The sequence below is a fragment of the Mangifera indica genome, chromosome 7 (assembly GCF_011075055.1).
Source record: "Mangifera indica cultivar Alphonso chromosome 7, CATAS_Mindica_2.1, whole genome shotgun sequence".
Lineage (NCBI taxonomy): Eukaryota > Viridiplantae > Streptophyta > Magnoliopsida > Sapindales > Anacardiaceae > Mangifera > Mangifera indica.
In genome coordinates, this window is record NC_058143.1 from 9536010 (window position 1) to 9555408 (window position 19399).

Genomic DNA, 19399 nt, shown 5'->3' on the forward strand with positions numbered 1-19399 from the left:
GTGCCCACGCCTAGTCTGCATTACGGAAATTCCAAATTAATAGATCTGCTCCAGTTTTTCTTCTTTTTGGCCCAACTTATTCCAAAATTGCTCAAAGCTTCCTAAATGCAAAAAGATAAGTAATTCCATTAGATTGAATCAAATTTCCACACAACACAAGGGAATTATAAATCAAAATAATAACAATTAATGGCCTTATCAAATTCCCCCACACTTATCTTTTGCTCGTCCTCGAGTAAAACAAAAACAAAATAAAACAAACACAAAAATGTTCCATCAATCTCTTTTCTCATGATACCGAAAAGTGTGCATACCTTAAGATTGAACCCAACCAAGATTTAAGCATCAACGCACATCATTATCAAACTTTACAAGGAAGTATGCACAAAGACAAATAAAGACAATCGCATTCTAAAGCATGTATAAAGCTTTGGTGAATTATCCTCACGGTTATCACTCATATCACTCATGTGTTTATGGTTCGGTGTTTCGCTCAACTTCTTCTAATGCAAACATTCTACCATAAGCTTGCTTATACACCAAATCTCCACCACTTAGAGTATATACATGCATAAATCAAAAGGACTTTATTTTATGTTGTAATGGGGTTTTGGGTAAAGGTGAGGATTAATGGATACAAAAGGTTAAAACCATGAATATTAACAAAACATTTAAACTCCGAAGGGGAACAAAAATATAAAGCTAAAGCCACCATATTTCTTTGCTACTTGCTATTGCCTTTCTCTTCTCTCTTTTTCAACTTCTTTTCTTTTTTTTTTTTTTCTTTTTCTGTCTTTTTTTCTTCTTTTCTGTTACAGCATTTTTTTTTTTTTTTAGATAAATAAAGAGAATTGGGTAGCAAAGATAACAACATAAGGCAATCTCAATAGCACTCTCCATGCCAACTTATTTTCATCATCTCTTCTTATACAATTAAGTTCCCTTTTCCCCCACACTTAAATTTCTCAAGATAACAAATTCACCAAGCAACAAATTTAAGTTTAAATGTCTTGCTCATTTTCATGGTTGGGTGAGGATTTTTACTTGAAGGCTTGGGTTTGTAATATGGTTTTAGCACAAAGAATCAAGGGCTTTGTAAGGCTCAAGGGGCTAACTAGGGAAATTAAAATGGGTTGGCTTTTTAAGCTAAAGGGTTTAAACAAGAATGCCTTTATCATTTTCATGCATGCATATTTCAATGTGGTCTCAAAACGGTTCAAAGCAAGTTCTAGAGATATATTCACATGGAAGAATATCACTCATCAAAGAAAACATAGATTGATATGAATGTTTCAATCTTTTTCGGCTCAAAACTCACGGGATAAATAAATTCACCTCAACTTCAAACAAACTCGAGCACTCAATTATCAAAATTTGTTTAAATGCAAACCCCTAATTAATCTAACAAATCAGTGTACAATGCTCTCCTATTGAATCGGCTAAATTCCAAGGCATGCATACAAATTAATTCATTAAAAGTGAGATTAATGGACTGTTTAGCTAACTAAAAAAAAACACAGGGAAGGATACGCTATCTGCCATAAAAATCAAACTTTATCCAGCAAGGCACAACAACATAGACAAAACATAAAAGTAGAACAAAGAAGACTAGAGCGGAGAAGAACAGAACACGTAAACAAAACAGAGCAGAAAAAAAACTAAATAAAATAAAACTGAAGGACAGAATAGTACACAACAGAAAAATAAACAGCAGAAAAATAAAACACAAATAAACCCTCCCCCACACTTAAACCAAACATTGTCCTCAATGTTTAAACAAAACAAAATAATAATAAACTGAAATTGAAAAGAAAAAGGAAGGGGAAACTTCTTTGGTTTAGTGGAAAAGGAGGAACAGGTTGAATTATGGAGATGGTGGAGATGGCGGCGTGAATCCTTGCAAATTGAAAAAGGCTAGCAGATTACGCTCCATACGGTCTAATTTTTGTTTACATCTCTGCAATTGGGTCCCTATACTGTCGAATGAATGAGCATAGGAAGATGATGGAAGATCTACTTGTGGTTAGGTACTGTTGGGAGCTGCTTCTGCTTGCGTTTTGTGCTGCCTATTTGGCCTGGAATGAGGCGGTGCTGCTAGTCCAGGTTGCAGGAAACTGAAACTACCATCTGCTTGTTGTCTTACAATCCCCATCCTGTCTAAACAAGTCATATCCAATGGTTCCACCTCACAAGCAGTATGCATGTTATGATTAGAAATATCTAATAAACCCAAGTTAATGGCTAATTGAGTAATATATGAACCAAGGATTAAGGGTTTATTCTTTTTCTGGACCACTAACTGGAATTGGGTGAGTAACCAAAAGCCTAAATTAACCTGAATGTTATGCTCCATACACCATAAAAAATAAAACTCAACTTTGGAAATGGTACCTGCACTATCCCTCCGTCCAGAAAAATTAAAAGCTAAGAATCGTTGTAAATATTTGAACACGGGGCTTTTTAAATACGAACTCTTAGAAGCACTAGGATTATAAGGAGCAACATCAACTGACCATTCATGCCATAATTCAGTAGGATTAAAATCAGTACTGTAATCACATTGGGATCGTACGTAGCGCTCACTCTTTTCATCCTCTTTTTTCAAAAACCCCAAAGCAATGTTAAATTCAGAAATTGAACATGAACATTCTTTCCCCATTATCCTAAACTCAACTATCCCCTTGGTAAACAAATGAAATTCCTCAGCAACATTAAACTGAAATGTTGTATAAAATTCATGGGTGAGCTCAATAAACGCAGGGCAGTCCACATATACATAATTTTGCCAATTTAGTATATTCACTAGCTCATCAATTTCATTACGAATTCCTAATTGCTCAAGAGTGTGAGTGTGAATATACTTACATGGGTAGATTTTGCGCTCACACATGGACCCATACCGTTGTTGGTCTTGTTCATCAATGAAGGTATTGAAGCCGCCTAATTTAAGTTGTAGGCTACTGGAAATTTCCAATTGCTTCCCTTTTTGAGTGCACGAACGTGGACCCGAGCGGACGGAAGCCGTGGTGGTTGGTCGTGGCTGAGGTGACGGTGAAGGGAATGATGGTGGAGGAGTTACAATCGTCAGAGACGATGTAGACTGTGGAGCTCTATTGATCGGTGATTCGTCAGAATCGGACAACAGCTCTGGTGTGGATGGTCTCCGATGGCCGGATTTTGTTGCTTGATGATGCTGTGAACGGGTTCTGACCATGGTGTTGCAGAATGGAGGAAAGGGGCTGCTAGGTTTTCGTTTTAGGTGGAGAGAAATTTTTGAGGCATGGGTTTGTCGAATATACTCTCTGGAAGCAAATAACCCAGCCCTTTTAATCACACAAATTCATATGGCCCCCTTGGATTTAAGCAAATATCAAAGCAAAAGTTTGACTTTTGACAGAAATACATAACCTAGCTCCAGATTACCAAAGTGTAGATTCCTCCCCTCGTGAACATTTACAGAAGACTAATTGAGACTGGCAGGAGGAAGAAGACGATTGAACAGTAACCTGAAAATAAATTAAAATAAACCCAATAAAAAAAATCATAAAATAATTGCTAATTAACTATCTAAACATCCTAAAACTGAAATTTAAAACTAAAAATTTGAACACATAAACCGAAATTAAAGCAATTGTTGAGAAAATTAAAATTGAAACATTAATCAAAATTAAGCTTAGGTTGCCTCCCAAGTAGCGCCTTTGTTTACAGTCGTCGGCTCGACGTAATGCCTTCGTCTATTCATCCATGTACATGGGATCTTTCAGCTCCACTTCTCCGACGTTTTCAGTTGGCACTCCTTCGTAAAACAGTTTGAGTCTGTGGCCATTAACTTTAAATACTTTCGATGTCGTTAAGCTCTGAATCTCTACTGCACCATGAGGAAAAACGTTAATAACAACGAACGGCCCAATCTAACGAGAACGTAATTTACCTGGAAATAATCGAAGTCTTGAATGATAAAGGAGAACTTTTTGGCCAAGTGAAAACTCCTTTCTAGAAATCATTTTGTCATGGAAAGCTTTTGTTTTCTCCTTGTAAATTCTAGCATTCTCGTACGCGTCATTGCGAATTTCTTCTAATTCTTGCAGCTGTAATTTCCTATGTTCGCCACTCTCATCCAACTTCATATTGCAATGCTTGACAGCCCAATATGCTCTGTGTTCTAATTCAACTGGAAGATGACAGGCCTTACCGAATATCAACCTATTCGGCGACATCCCAATTGGCGTTTTGTACGCTGTTCTGTATGCCCATAACGTATCTTCTAATTGCAATCTCCAATCCTTTCTTGTCGGACCAACTGTTTTCTCTATGATTGATTTAATTTCTCGATTCGAAACCTCAGCTTGTCCGCTTGTTTGTGGATGGTACGCCGTAGCAATCTTGTGTGTTACACCAAATTTCTTTAGTAGCGCCTCTATTGTTCGGTTGCAAAAATGTTTCCCTTGATCGCTAATTAGAGCCTTCGGAATGCCGAACCTGCTGAATATGTTAGATTTAAGGAAACCTGAAATAACTTTAGAGTCATCAGTTCGGGTAGCTTTCGCTTCTACCCATTTCGAGACATAATCAACTGCCAATAAAATACAGACGTAACCAAACGAAGATGGAAAAGGCCCCATGAAATCAATACCCCAAACATCAAAAATTTCGCAAACTAAAATAGAAGTTTGAGGCATTTCATTTTTCTGTGAAATATTACCTGTTTTCTGACAGTGTTCACAAGATTTACAAAACAAGTATGTGTCTCGGAATAAAGTTGGCCAGAAAAATCCATAATCCAGAATTTTTCTTGCTGTCCGTTTTGCTCCAAAATGGCCTCCACAAGCATACGAATGGTAGAAGGTAATAATAGAAGAAATTTCAGTTTCAGGTACACACCTTCTAATAATTTGATCAGCGCAACGCTTCCACAGATATGGATCGTCCCATACGTGATATTTTGCATCATTTTTCAGTTTGTCTCTTTGAGCCTTAGATAAATCAGTTGGCAATATGTTAGTAACTAAATAATTCACCATGTGTGCGTACCAGGGTAGCCTGCAGCTCGCTGAAAATAACTGCTCATCAGGAAATTGCTCCTGCAGATTCTGCTCTGTTTTAACATGAACCAGACGGCTTAAATGGTTAGCAACACAATTTTCTTGTCCAGATTTATCCTTGATCTCCAGGTCAAATTCACTCAGCGGCAGAACCCATCTTATAAGCCTTGGCTTTGCCTCCTTCTTTGTAATCAAGTACCTAAGAGTTGTATGATCAGAGTAAATAACCACTTTAGTACCCAATAAATAAGAACGAAATTTTTCTAATGCAAACACAACAGCCAAGAGTTCTTTTTCAATGGTCGAATAATTTTTTTGTGCATCATTTAAGGTCATTGATGCATAATATATGGCATGTAGCACCCTTACAACTCGCTGCCCCAACACGGCTCCTACAGCGTAATCACTTGCATCACACATTATTTCAAACGGGAGACTCCAATCTGGTGGCTGGATTATTGGTGTAGAAGTCAGTAGCTGCTTCAACTTGTCAAATGCCTTTTTGCAGCTTTCATCAAACTCAAAAGTCACCTCTTTCTGCAGCAGCTTACATAATGGCAATGCAATACGTGAAAATTCTTTAATAAAACGTCGGTAAAAACCTGCATGGCCAAGAAAAGAACGAACTTCCTGCACACTAGCGGGGTAAGGTAAGGACTGAATAATATCAACTTTAGCCTTATCTACCTCAATACCCCTGGCTGAAACTACATGCCCCAAAACTATACCTTGCTCAACCATAAAATGACATTTTTCAAAATTTAAAACAAGGTTAGTTTCAATGCATCTTTGTAACATAAGTGTGAGATTCTGCAAACAATTATCAAATGAGTCTCCGTGAACAGTAAAATCGTCCATAAAAATTTCGATAATATGCTTAACATAATCTAAAAATATACTTACCATACACCTTTGAAAAGTAGCCGGTGCATTACAAGCTCCAAATGGCATTCGTCGATATGCAAAAGTTCCAAATGGACATGTGAAAGTTGTCTTCTCTTGATCTTCGGGAGCAATTGCAATCTGAAAATATCCTGAAAAACCATCTAGAAAACTATAGTAAGCTCGGCCAGCCAACCTTTCCAACATTTGATCAATAAATGGAAACGGAAAGTGATCTTTACGGGTTATCGAATTTAATTTCCTATAATCTATACAGACCCGCCACCCATTCTGAACTCGAGTAGGCACCAATTCATCATTCTGATTTTTTACCACTGTGATGTCGGTCTTCTTTGGAACGACTTGAACAGGGCTGACCCATTCGCTGTCTGAAATAGGATAAATTACTCCGGCTTGAAGCAACTTCAAAATTTCCTTCTTCACCACTTCCATCATTGGCGGATTCAGCCTCCTTTGTGGCTATCGAATTGGTTTAGCTCCCTCTTCAAGATGAATTCGATGCATGCAAGTAGAGGGGCTGATTCCTTTTATGTCGGTAATGGTCCATCCTATGGCTGTTTTATGCTTCTTCAGAATCTGTACCAATTTTTCCTCTTTTTGCTTAATTAACTTGCTAGAAATAATCACTGGTAAGGTCTCCCCATCTCCAAGGTACACATATTTTAGGTGATTTGGAAGAGGTTTCAGCTCCAGCTCTGGTGCTTGCAAAACAGAAGGTATCAATTTTTCGTTAGGCACTGGCAACTCAATATAAGATAAATTATCTGTATTTTTCAGCTCTCTGCACTCATTCATCGCTACCACTATATTCTGCACATCTGAAATTAATTTAGGTTCATCTCTTTCTTTCAAAATAATTTCCTGGTTAGCTGCTTCCAACTCATCTTCATCATCAAAAATTTCCTGCGCAAGAGAATCAATTAAATCAACTGAATACACAGGAAAATCCATATCAGGATATTTCATAACATCATAAATATTAAATTGGACAGCTTCACCATCAAACTTCATGGTCAGTGTGCCTTTATGAACATCAATTTTCGTTTTAGTTGTTTTCAGAAAAGGTCTTCCCAACAAAATAGGTGCAGATTGGTCATTATTTTCCATGTCAAGAATATAAAAATCAGCTGGAAAAATTAATTTATCATTAACCTGAACAAGAACATCTTCAATTAATCCTTTCGGATATGTATTCGATCTATCGGCCAACTGAATAACTACACCAGTTTGTTCTAAAGGACCCAGATTAAGAGTAGAATAAATGGAATATGGCATTACATTAATAGATGCTCCTAAATCTAACATGGCTTTTTCAATTTTTGTTCCTCCTATGGTGCAAGGGATACAAAACATACCTGGATCTTTGCATTTTTCAGGAAGACTCTTTCGAATTATGGCTGAAACATTTTCTCCTACCTTTATTTTTTCATACCTTTTGAGTTTTTGCTTTCTTTTCAATGTACACAGCTCTTTCAAAAATTTAGCATAGCGAGGCACTTGTTTTATTGCATCAAACAGTGGGATATTGACTTCACACTTTCGAAAGGTCTCATATAAATCCGCATTGCTTTCGCACTTCAGTTTTAAAGCTTCAGGAAAAGGAGGAACAGGTCTGTATTCGCTGAAAGAAGGATATTTACCTGTCGCTACCTTTTTGGAAGGATTCTTTTCTACTACCGCTTCTTCTTTGTTTTCCGCTTGTTGTGTTGGTACAAGTGGTACAGGTGGTTCTTTAATTGGCATCTCCAACTCTTTTCCACTTCTCAGCACTATGGCGCTAGCATTCTCCTTTGGGTTCACCACAGTTTGTGATGACAGTTTACTTGAATTTTGGGCTTCCAGCCTGCTGATTGCAGTAGCCATCTGACTCATTTGATTCTCCAAATTTTGAATACTGGTTCTTGTTTCCTGTTGAAATTTCACAGTGTTAGTAGCCATAGTTTTAACAATATCTTCAAGAGATGTACCTGAACTAGAATTTTGTGTTGGTTACTGTTGTCTAGGAACATAGGGCTGTTGATACGGCTAAAAATTATTCGAAGGCTGATTCGCATTTGCATTCCCATAACGAAAATTAGGATGGTCTCTCCAACCGGAGTTGTAGGTATTTGAATAGGGATTATAATTATGATTTCGCTGCTGCTGTCCTAAAAATCCGCCCACTACATTAGCATGTTCAGAGCAGTCCTCCTGAAGTGTTGGGCACATATCAGTTGGATGTCCTCCTACCGAACAGATTCCGCAAACTTTCGCTACCTCTATTTTTCCTACAACCATTTGACGTACAAGAATAGTTAGATCATCTAGTCGGCTTTCAAGAGAAGATACACTTACCTCATTGACGCGTCGAGACGAATGGTCTAATCTATTCCCAAATTGTTGTGAATTTGACGCCATATTTACAATTAAATTTCGGGTTACTTTAGGTGTTTTGTCAGCCAATGCTCCACCACTTGCTGCATCAATCATATTTCTCTCATTCGATAAAAGTCCTTCGTAAAAATATTGGATAAGCAGCTGGTCACTAATTTGGTGATGTGGACAACTTGTACAAAGTTTTTTAAAGCGCTCCCAATATTCGTATAAAGACTCTCCACTCTGCTGCCTAATGCCACAAATTTCTTTCCTTATGCTGGCTGCTCTTGATGCTGGAAAAAATTTCTGTAGAAATAATCTTTTCATCTCATGCCAAGTAGTGATACTTCCAGCAGGTAGATAATACAACCAATCTTGCGCATCATCTTTCAAAGAAAATGGAAAAGCCCTCATCTTGATTTGTTCTTCGGTTACTCCATTCGGTTTCATTCCGGTGCACACCACATGAAATTCTTTCAAATGTTTATGAGGATCTTCACCTACAAAACCACGAAAAATAGGTAAAAGATGAATTAGTCCAGATTTTAATTCGAAAGTGGTATTAACATCTAAATTCGAAAAAGTAATGTAGTGTGGTTGTTGATTTAAATTTGGAGCAGCAAGCTCTCTTAAAGTCTGATTTTCAGCCATGTTTTCCTCTGTTTCGTGAACTGTTTTGTGTGCGTGCAGTCTCCTTTTCGCTTCTTTTCTCAGCCCTTTTGCAGTCTTTTCAATTTCTGGATCAAACTGTAAACTAGCTTGTTTCAAAGGTCGCGTAATGAACATACAAATTAAAAACTCCCCGGCAACGGCGCCAAAATTTGGTACGTGTTGTCGTTGACACCCAAATTAAATCCTAAATTCCTGCAACAAAAATGTAGTAAAGGAAAGTAGGGATCGTTCCCTCGAAGAGCTTTGATTAGTATGTTGTCACAAATAAATCGAAACAAATAAATAAAAAGGGGGGTTTTGAAGTGAATGCAAATTATAATGAAAAACACTAATTAAATAATCTAAAAGGAATAAATCGATTTAACAAACCTTGGTTTTCGGTCACATCCACCATTGGAACTGCGATTGATCATCGAAACAAAATATCAAATTAATTAATTGAATATTCGTTGTGGTATTGAATTAACCTGTCATTCCTTACGATTAGTTAACCAAAAACATGTATTCCAATTAACCCTTATTGATTAATAATTCGGATACGATCTCGAATTTAATTAAACAATAGCATTACTAATTAGAAAGACCAACGAAGCAAGACAACACAAACGTACGACGTTGCATTTAATCTAGTTGATTATTTTCTTAGGATTTAAAGTTTCTGACGCAGCAAACGATAAACCTAGTTGCCACTTCGATTAGGTGGATTGAACAATTACGGATTCAGCACCTAAACTAGCAATAGATTATATTAATTGATAAACTAATTGCGCACCTTAGAAATCAACTAACACAATCATGAAAAATAATTTAGAAAGATAACCAATACTCAAATAATTAAAAGATGCATTAAAGAACAAAAATAAATCTCACAATCATTATAGTTCCATGGTTTCAGATCCTTTCAACCAAGATAAATTATTCAGCCACTGTAGACCATGTTTTTCTCTCTAATTCTCTAAGTACAATGGTTGATAATTCTCAAATAAAAATAAGAGTATATATATTATCTTCCTACTAAAAATCTGGAAATTGAAAGTGAATCTTAATCTCCTAATCCAATCAAGCAAAGTGATATGTATCTTTAATGTATATCATTCCTCCAAAAATATCTTTCCTTATCCATCTCAATTAATCCTCTTTTCCAGCTGGTGATTATCCCTTTCCTAGGAAGCAAATCTTAATATTTTATGGACTCTTGCAGCTAATCTGGGCGTTCAGATCTGTTTTTCGAATTCTGCTCTCATCTTTCACGTGCCCACGCCTAGTCTGCATTACGGAAATTCCAGATTAATAGATCTGCTCTAGTTTTTCTTCTTTTTGGCCCAACTTATTCCAAAATTGCTCAAAGCTTCCTAAATGCAAAAAGATAAGTAATTCCATTAGATTGAATCAAATTTCCACACAACACAAGGGAATTATAAATCAAAATAATAACAATTAATGGCCTTATCAGTAGTATCTACTTTTCCAATGCAAAAATTTTTTTCAAGCAAAAATTTACTCAAACATTCATACCATGCTCGAGGTGTTTGTTTTAAACCATAAAGAGCTTTTTGAAGTTTAAAAACATGGTTTGGGAAATCATGACTTTCAAACCCAGGAGGTTATTCAACATAAATTTCCTCCATGATAAATCCATTTAAGAAGCACTTTTGACATCCATTTGATATAAAATAAAATTTTTAGAACATGCAAATGCCAAAATCATCCAAATGGATTCTAGTCTAGCTATCGATGCAAAAGTTTCTTCAAAATCTATTCCTTCTTCTTGGTTGTAGCCTTGAACCACTAATCTAGCTTTATTTCTGACAACAACTCTGGATTCATCCATTTTGTTTCTAAAAACCCATTTTGTGCTAATAACGGATTGATGATCCGAACGAGGGACTACTTCCCAAACGTTGTTTCTTTAGAATTTATTTAGTTCCTCTTGCATGGCTAAAATCCAAAATTCAACATTTAATGCATCATGAAATGTTTTTGGTTCAAATTATGAGAGAAATGCTAAATTATTACAAATATTAAAGGATGATCTAGTTTTAACACCTTGATTTTCCTCACCAATAATTAATTCTTTAGGATGAGCATTTGCATACCTCCAAGCCTTAGGAAGATCTTTATCTTTATCTTCTTCATGTTTTAGCTCTTGGTTTGCTTCATCCTTATCATCATTTGGTGAATCATGAATTTCCGTTTGGTCTCTATTTTTAACTTGATCATCATCAATATCAACTTGCACACTAGTTAAAGGATTAGATTCATCAAAAATAACATGCATGGATTCCTCAACTACTAGTGTCCTTTTGTTAAACACTTTATATGCTTTACTAGATGATGAATATCCAAGAAAAATGTCAATGTCTGATTTTGAATCAAATTTTCCTAAGTTTTCTTTTGTGTTCAAAGTAAAACATTGCATCCAAAAACTTTAAAATAACCAATATTTGATTTTTTGTTTTTCCAAAGTTCATATAGAGTTTTATCTAAAGATGGTCTTATTAAAACACGATTTAGAACATAGCATGCGGTGTTTACAACTTCCGCCCAAAAATATTGAGGTAAAGTTTTTTCATTTAACATGGTTTTAGCCATCTCTTGAATTGTCCTATTCTTTCTTTCAACAACACCATTTTGTTGGGGAGTTCTAGGACAAGAGAATTGATATTCAATACCATGCTCATCATAAAAGTTTTCGAATAAATGATTTTCAAATTCTCCCTTATGATCACTTATAATACAAGAAATATGCATTTCTTTCTTTTTTTATATTTTCTTGACAAATTTTGAAAATGCATAGAGGGCTTCATCTTTTGATGCAAGAAAAAGTACCCAAGTGAATCTTGAAAAATCATCAACAATAACAAAAGCATAATGTTTTCCACTTAGGCTTGCGATTCTTAAAGGACTAAAAAGATCAATATGAAGAAGTTGTAAAGGTCTAGATGTAGAAATATGAGTTTTACTTTTAAAAGAATTTTTTGTTTGTTTACCAAATTGACATGCATCACAAATTTTATCTTTAACAAAATCTATTTTCGGAAGACCTTTTACAAGCTCTTTCTTGGAGATTTTTGAAATCAAGTCTATGCTAGCATGACCTAATCTTCTATGTCATAACCAACTATCTTCATGCAATGCGAAGAAACATAGATTTTCATGAGATGCATTTTCTACTTCTATAGTGTAAACATTTCCATCTCTATTTCCTACACAACTTGTTTTTCCATCATTCATATTTTCTATAATGCAACTATTTGACTCAAAAATGACTTTAAATCCTTTATCACATAGTTGACTAATGCTAAGGAGATTATGCTTAAGACTATCTACCAAAAGAACATTTTCAATGATAATATGAGAGTTGTTACCAATATTTCCAATGCCAATAATTTTACCCTTCGCATTGTCTCCAAAGGTGACATGTCCTCCATCTTTCTTGTTTATTGTCAAGAAAAGTGAAATATCTCTGGTCATGTGTCTTAAGCAAGCACTATCGAGGAACCATTTGCTTTTCTTCCTTTTGTTTTTTGGTTTCTAAACACAATGGGAGATTCAAGAATTTGTCCTAGGTATCAAATCATGTTGGGTCCTTGGTGGTTAGTTTTTGTTCCCTTAGGAACCCACACTTTCTTAGTGCCTATATGATGTTTCTTTTGAATTAGGCAAGATGATAAGATATGACCTTTATTTCCACAATAATTGCAAGTTATATTTGATTCACTTGAAATTGAGGCTTTAACAAAATAATTTTTTAAGTGTTTTGCCTTGATAAAAGGTTTATAACCAAGTCCTCTTTTGTTTAAGACTCCCCTTTGTACACCAAGCGTTTTATCAAGAATATATTTTCCATTTTTAAATTTTAAAACTATTTCACTTAAATCTTTTGCTCCCCTTTTTAAAACTTCAATTTCATTTTCTATAATTTCTTTTTCCTTTTTAGCTATGCAAAGATCATTTTCAAGCTTTTGTTTTTCTTTTTCAAAAATGGAACACTTGTTTTCTTTATTTCTTTTGCTTTCAGCTTAAAGATTTTTTGGTTAAGAGTTTCATTTTCTTTCTTTAGGGACTCATTTTCCTTTTCCAAGTTAAAATTTTTCTTTTTAAGGGTTAAATTTTTAGACATGCAAAGAGCAAGTTTTTCATTCATCTATTCAAATGTATCATATAACTCTTCATATCAGGGGTTTTCATCTATCTCATCATCTATGTCATCTAAATCATCACAAATATTAGATGAGATAGAGTTAATTACCTCATTATTTGTAATTGTCATGAAACACATGTTGGCTACTTTATTATCCTCCTTTTCAGATTCACTTTCATCGCTATCATCTCATGTAGCCTTCATTGCTTTATTTTTCGATCTACCAATTTTGAGGAGAGGACAATCATATTTGATGTGTCTCGGCTTCTTGCATTCATAGCACACAACTTGTTCTCTCCTTTGTCTTTCTCCCCTTTCACCTTTAGAAGCCTCCCTTTTTATGAAGTTTCCATTTCTTCTTAGCTTTCTATTCCTTAGAAGTTTTCCAATCTTTCTAGTCAAGAGTGCAATGTCTTCATCTTCATCATTTGATGTCTCATCTTCTTCTTCTATGAACTTTTCATTCTCTTTGATGGATGATTTGAAGGTGATATTTTTTTTCTTCTTTTCCACTTCTTCAATTTGTCGTTGCTTCATAGTAAGCTTATGAGTGAGAAGTGAACCTAAAAGCTCTTCAAGAGGTAGATTCTTGACATCTTTTACTTATTTGATTGCCGTCACTTTGGGATCCCAAGAGGGAGGTAAACACCTAAGAAGTTTCTTGACATTTCCTTGGTTAGTATAAACTTTACCAAGATTTTTCAATTCATTCACAATAGTAATAAATCTATCAAACATGTCACTAATAGTTTCATTTTCATTCATCTTAAATAACTCATATGAGTGTGTGAGCATGCTAATTTTGGTCTCCTTGACTTGTAAAGTCCCCTCATTTGACACCATCAATAATTCCCAAATTTCTTTAGCCGAGGTACAAGCTTGTACCTTATTAAAGTTATATTCATTTAATACACAATATAACACATTCATAGCTCTAGCATTAATGGCAATATTCTTCTCATCTTGAAGGGTCATTTTTTCCCTAGTTTTGGGCACTTGTTTTCCATCTACTTCTTTCATAGGAACAAAAGGTCCATCTTGCACTACATCCCACAATTCATAATCACTTTGAAGGAAAATCGACATACGATTTTTCCAATGGGCATAACCAGTGCCATCAAATAATGACGGTCTATTAAGGGCAAGCCCTTCACTAACGGTATGGGATTTTCCTAGGTTTTTGACCATTGCTCTAAATGGTTAAGTTTATGAGAATGAACAACCAAGCTCTGATACCAATTGTAGGATCGAATGGCCTAAGAAGGGGGCGAATTAGGTAATTTTAAAACAATCTTTACCAAATTTGAGAATTAAAGCAATTTATTCAAATCAATGAATGTTGCCTATTTTTAATCCAATTTATAAGAATAACTAAAATATTTCAAATAATCAATACAATCAAAATAACATAACATAAAGTATGAGTTTAAGGGAAGAGAAAATCAAACACGCGATGTATAGTGGTTCGGCTCAACCTGGCCTACGTCCACTCCTCCAAGTTTTCTCCCTTGGAGTATTCCACTAATCCTTGGTTGACCAAAACCTCAACCAAGCTTTTCTTCACAACCAAAATAGCTTCCAAGGTGCTATTAACCTTTACAAATGTTAAGGCTCAATTTCTCTCATTAGAAATTTTCTAATCTCTCTAAGAGTGAACCTTACTCTTTTATAGTACGAATTTTAGTACGAAATTGAAATATGATCTCTCTCAAAGAGCGTATATGAAAGTTAAAGCTTAGTACAACCCAATACAAATGAAATTACAAGGTATATAAGCAAGGGTTTTGATTAAAGAAAAGAATTTGTAAGTGAATAGCTCAAAACTAATTTGCTCTCAAATATATGAAAGTTTTTTGTGGCAAAAGTTCTTTTCGAACTAATTTGATTAGGTTTATATAGGGAAAAATAAGGAAAGTTACCATTGTACACAAAAAATAGTCATTTTAGTTTTCCAGAAAATGCACAATTCGGTTGATAGGATGAAATTCGGTCAATCGAATGTGATGTGGCACTTCTGTGGAGCTTACGTGGCACTAGCCATTGGAAAATTCAAACTAAAATTCGATCAACCGAATTTCTAGAAGCCAAGATACATGGCTTCTAGACAATTCGAAAACTGCCATCGAAGAATTCAATCGGTCAAATTCAGTCGATCGAATTTTATTGTTTTACCCCCTGAATTTTCAAAAATCATATTTGACCCTTAAAACTTTGAAAAGTGACAATTTAACCCATTTTTGAAAATTCTTTCAAAACCAACTTTAAGATATGAAAATGTAGTTCACAAAACTTCATCATTTTAAATGAATTAATAAACTTTAGTGAAAGAATTGGGTTAACCTAATAAGTTTGAAAAATGATATTTTAACCCAAAATGTGAAAGATATGAAAATGAGTTTTCAAGTGAGCTATCCCATGCAATTAAATATTCTAATCAAAATGAATGCTCCAAATTACAAATATATCTACCTAAACTTGAGTTTTTCTTGAAATCTTCAAGAATTCTTCAATTGAGTATTCTCTTTCATTTCCATCTTGAAACTCCTTCAAGTGCATTAGATAAATTCTTACAATCTAAGTTCACACTCAAGTAAAATCATTAGTTAATATGCTAAGAGACATATTAGTTTGTTATCATCAAAATAAGAGTATAATGACTCCTTGAGTCAACAATTATACGCCGTAAGACCTATGAAACACATCTCATATACAGATCCGAGTACTACACAACATCCAAGGATCAGAAAACAGGTTTCATATGCTATCACGTGCCAGAACTAGTTATCACGCGCGGTCAAATATTGACCGTTGAATGGTCAATTATTTGACCATTGACCGGTCAACAATTGATCGGGCTACCCATGGGTCAGGATCCGAGTTGGGTCGACTCGATTGACTAAATGGGTTGACGCATTGACCATTAGGTTTGACCAATCCGTTGACCAATCAGGTTTTCCCAACCCGATTGTGACCCAGAATCGCGTGATGAACCCTAAAAGTGTTGTGCTTTTAATTGGCTATTTTCCAACGGTTTTCTGGCGGCGATAACATGGCGTCGGAATCTGTCAAAATGGCAACAAAGCAAAAGACACCTTGGGTCTCGGATTTAGGTCAATTTTCATTGATTCCGACGTTAATTCGAGTCGTTTTTCAATTTAAAACATGTAATATCATTCCTAGCATACATCCAACATGTTTCCCAACACTAATTTTATGCAATTTTAGCCGAATTAAATTCGTGTCCAAAAACGAAATTCAACATGCAGATTTTAATTTCACAATATACGCAATAAAAATCACATAAAAATATAACAAATACGTATCCAAGGCTCTGATACAAATGTTGAAAATAATTAAACATGTCAGGATCAAAATCTATGAAATCTGTAAATACGAATTTGCATACCCGTTTCTTCTTTCGATGAAGCGTCTTCGAATTCTACGCGAGGTGTTGACGTTATTCTGTTTCCATAACGCCATTTGCCCACGTACTAATTTCCATTTGGGAGATGAATTTACTATGCATTGGTTTTGGCAGGAGAGGAGAGTTCATCTCTGTAAAAAATGGCTTTATTCTTATTTGCTTTGGGAGGCAATTAGGACTTTATATAAGATTCTAACTATCAATAATAACCGCTAATAACTGTCCCTTGGCAGTTAATCAATTCGGGTCAGGTTGACCCGTCATGGGTGGACCGGTATCCAATAACATGTTTGTATGATATGATATGTAAATTATTTTAATTATTCATTAATATAATTTTTATAACAAATAGTATACTTATTATTCAAATATTGATAAAAAATTATTATTATGGATTTAAAACAATCAAATAATATAAAAAGTGAAAAAAAAATCCCCACTTTTAACTTTTTAAATCTATTAAATTGCGTGTTAGAGATGTAAAAGGAAACTTAAAGTTTCAATAATTGGCCGAATATATAAAATAATTTTCTAATACAATCATGCATTTGCAAAAATTATCAGTATCTATGTCTATGATACTGATTTGACTTTTATAAACACTCCTTTGACATTGATCTATTTATCTCCAACTTATTCTTTGAATGACATTATCTTTTTTATCTTATTTAACATTTACGAAATTTAATAGCTTGTTCCATACATCGATCTCCTTTATTCTAATTCCCTCAAATGTTACTGTAATTATTAATAATTTATTTTATTGATATCAATCTTTTTAACTCTATTTTACATTGATTTCATTATTTGGGATGATATAATCATAGTTTAATGGTGCTTAGAATTTCAAAAATGATAATATAAGTTTTCAAATTTATTAATAAACTAAATTAAGATGTTTGAAATGTTTGAATTTGATATATAAAATAATTATTTTTAATTTTTTAAAACGATATCGATAGTGAATATTTTTTTTTACAATATTAATTTGTATAAACAATTGGATATTTGGTAAAAAGAGTTTTTTAAACCATACCTTGGGTGGGGCAAGGTAATTTAATCTTGTTTATGGCAATAATAGTGGAGTTGTCAAATGGCAACGTCACTGCAAACGGATCTCTTACGCTGTTTTAAAAATCCAAAAGACAGTTACATTGACTTTAGCGCCCTTCCGTCCCTTTGTCACTGACTTTTCAGTGGTTCCAGCACACTTGTGCACCAAGAACTTGCATGTTTAATTGGACTTTATTGATAATTTGAAGTCCGCCAATTACGAGACTTTTCCATCAGTTACTGCCTCATACGCTTAGTACGTGCGTAAGGTTATTTTACCTTGCCGTTCTATCGATTCAGTTGAAACATATTTGCAAAACCGTTGATGCGAATTTGCTTGGACCAGCAATAAATATATATGGTTAGGCCAAATGACCTTTGTCATTCTATAAAGTGGAATGATAGTAAGATCCTGTTTTGACAAGGAGTTATCATCTGTTTATATAAAAATGAGATTAGAACTGAACACAATAAGATGGATTGTTGCTTTTGAGCAAGTGACTTTTATTTATATGTCAAGTTGATTTGGGTTTTGGATGTTATCTTAGTAGCTTATCACTCTAGAATGATTCACTGTTTTTTAGATTTTATTTTATGAGTTTGATTAACGAAGAGCCTTTATTATTTAAAGTGTGAGTATAACTTTGAAAATTCTTCATCTCTTTATATGGATGGACAAGATATAGTGACCTGAGGTTTCTTTTTGCATATCATGAAATAGACATTTCAACTATAGCATTTATTGAATTGTATATTTTGTGTTGTGTGCTTGTTATATTGTTAGATATCATCATAAGTTATCTTCTTAAATACATTTTGTGTGCATCGTTAGGTCAATGACATGTTTCATAGGTTTGGCTAGGATTATTTCCCACTTAGTCTTTGTTTGCTTATAAAAAAGACTTTATGCCAAAATCTGAGAGAGCAGAGTTGGTTCAATGCGACGAACCAGATAAGCTCAAGAAGAGTAAGAAAAGAATTTTGTTTTTTATATTGCTTTAATCTTTACAAGCTATGGTTTATATACTGTAATTCTAGTCTACATTTAGTAACATAATATTTGTACAATCGTATCATGCTCTGAATGGAAGATAGATTGATTTGTTCATCAATGTAGGTATGATCTTCAGGGATGTGATAGAAATCAATCTGGGATATGATTTGGGGATTGATGGAGAATGATCTGGAGTATGATCTTCAGGGATAGCGCAGGATTCCAGAGATATATTTTCCAATACTCCCCCTCAAGCTTGTGGTTTGTAGATGTCGTAAACTCCAAGCTTGTGTAAGAGATAGAAATGTTGTCTTGATCCCAAAGGCTTGGTAAATATGTCGGCCAATTGTTCTGTAGTTCAAATGTGATAAGGTTTTATTAATCCTTCTTGTACCTTGTCTCTCACAAAGTGGCAGTCGATCTCTATATGCTTAGTTCTTTCATGAAACACTGGATTAGTAGAGATATCTTTTGCTGCTTTATTGTCACAGTAGAGCTCAACTGCTTCTGAGATAGTCACGCCCAGGTCCTTTAATAGACCATGAATCCATATTATTTCACAAGTAGTTTTTGCCATTGCCCGGTATTCTGCTTCTGTTGAAGAAAGAGAGACTGTAGATTACTTCTTTGTTTTCTATGAAATAAGTGAACCTCCAAGTTTTACACAGAAGCCTGTAAGTGATTTCCTTGTCATAGGACATGTACCCTAGTCTGAGTCACAGTAAGCAGTCACCTTTTGGTTTTTTTTTCGAGGGAATAATAACCCTAGACCTGAACATCCTTTCAGGTATTTAATCACCTTTAGGGTTGCA

At 34.6% G+C, this 19399-nt stretch overlaps 1 protein-coding gene and 1 non-coding gene across 2 annotated transcripts; one reads left to right on the top strand and one right to left on the bottom strand.

Annotated features, from left to right (window-relative positions):
• Positions 1–6404: 6404 nt before the first annotated feature.
• Positions 6405–19164, bottom strand: LOC123221442. Its single transcript, XM_044644294.1, has 4 exons — positions 18982–19164; positions 8004–8846; positions 6826–7853; positions 6405–6726 (listed from the first exon to the last, which is right to left on the bottom strand). Exons 1-4 carry the CDS (start codon positions 19162–19164, stop codon positions 6405–6407), a joined length of 2376 nt encoding a protein of 791 aa, XP_044500229.1.
• On the top strand, positions 8473–8579 carry LOC123222225. Its single transcript, XR_006503549.1, has one exon. It is a non-coding gene; the product is annotated as a small nucleolar RNA R71 (small nucleolar RNA).
• Positions 19165–19399: the final 235 nt, after the last annotated feature.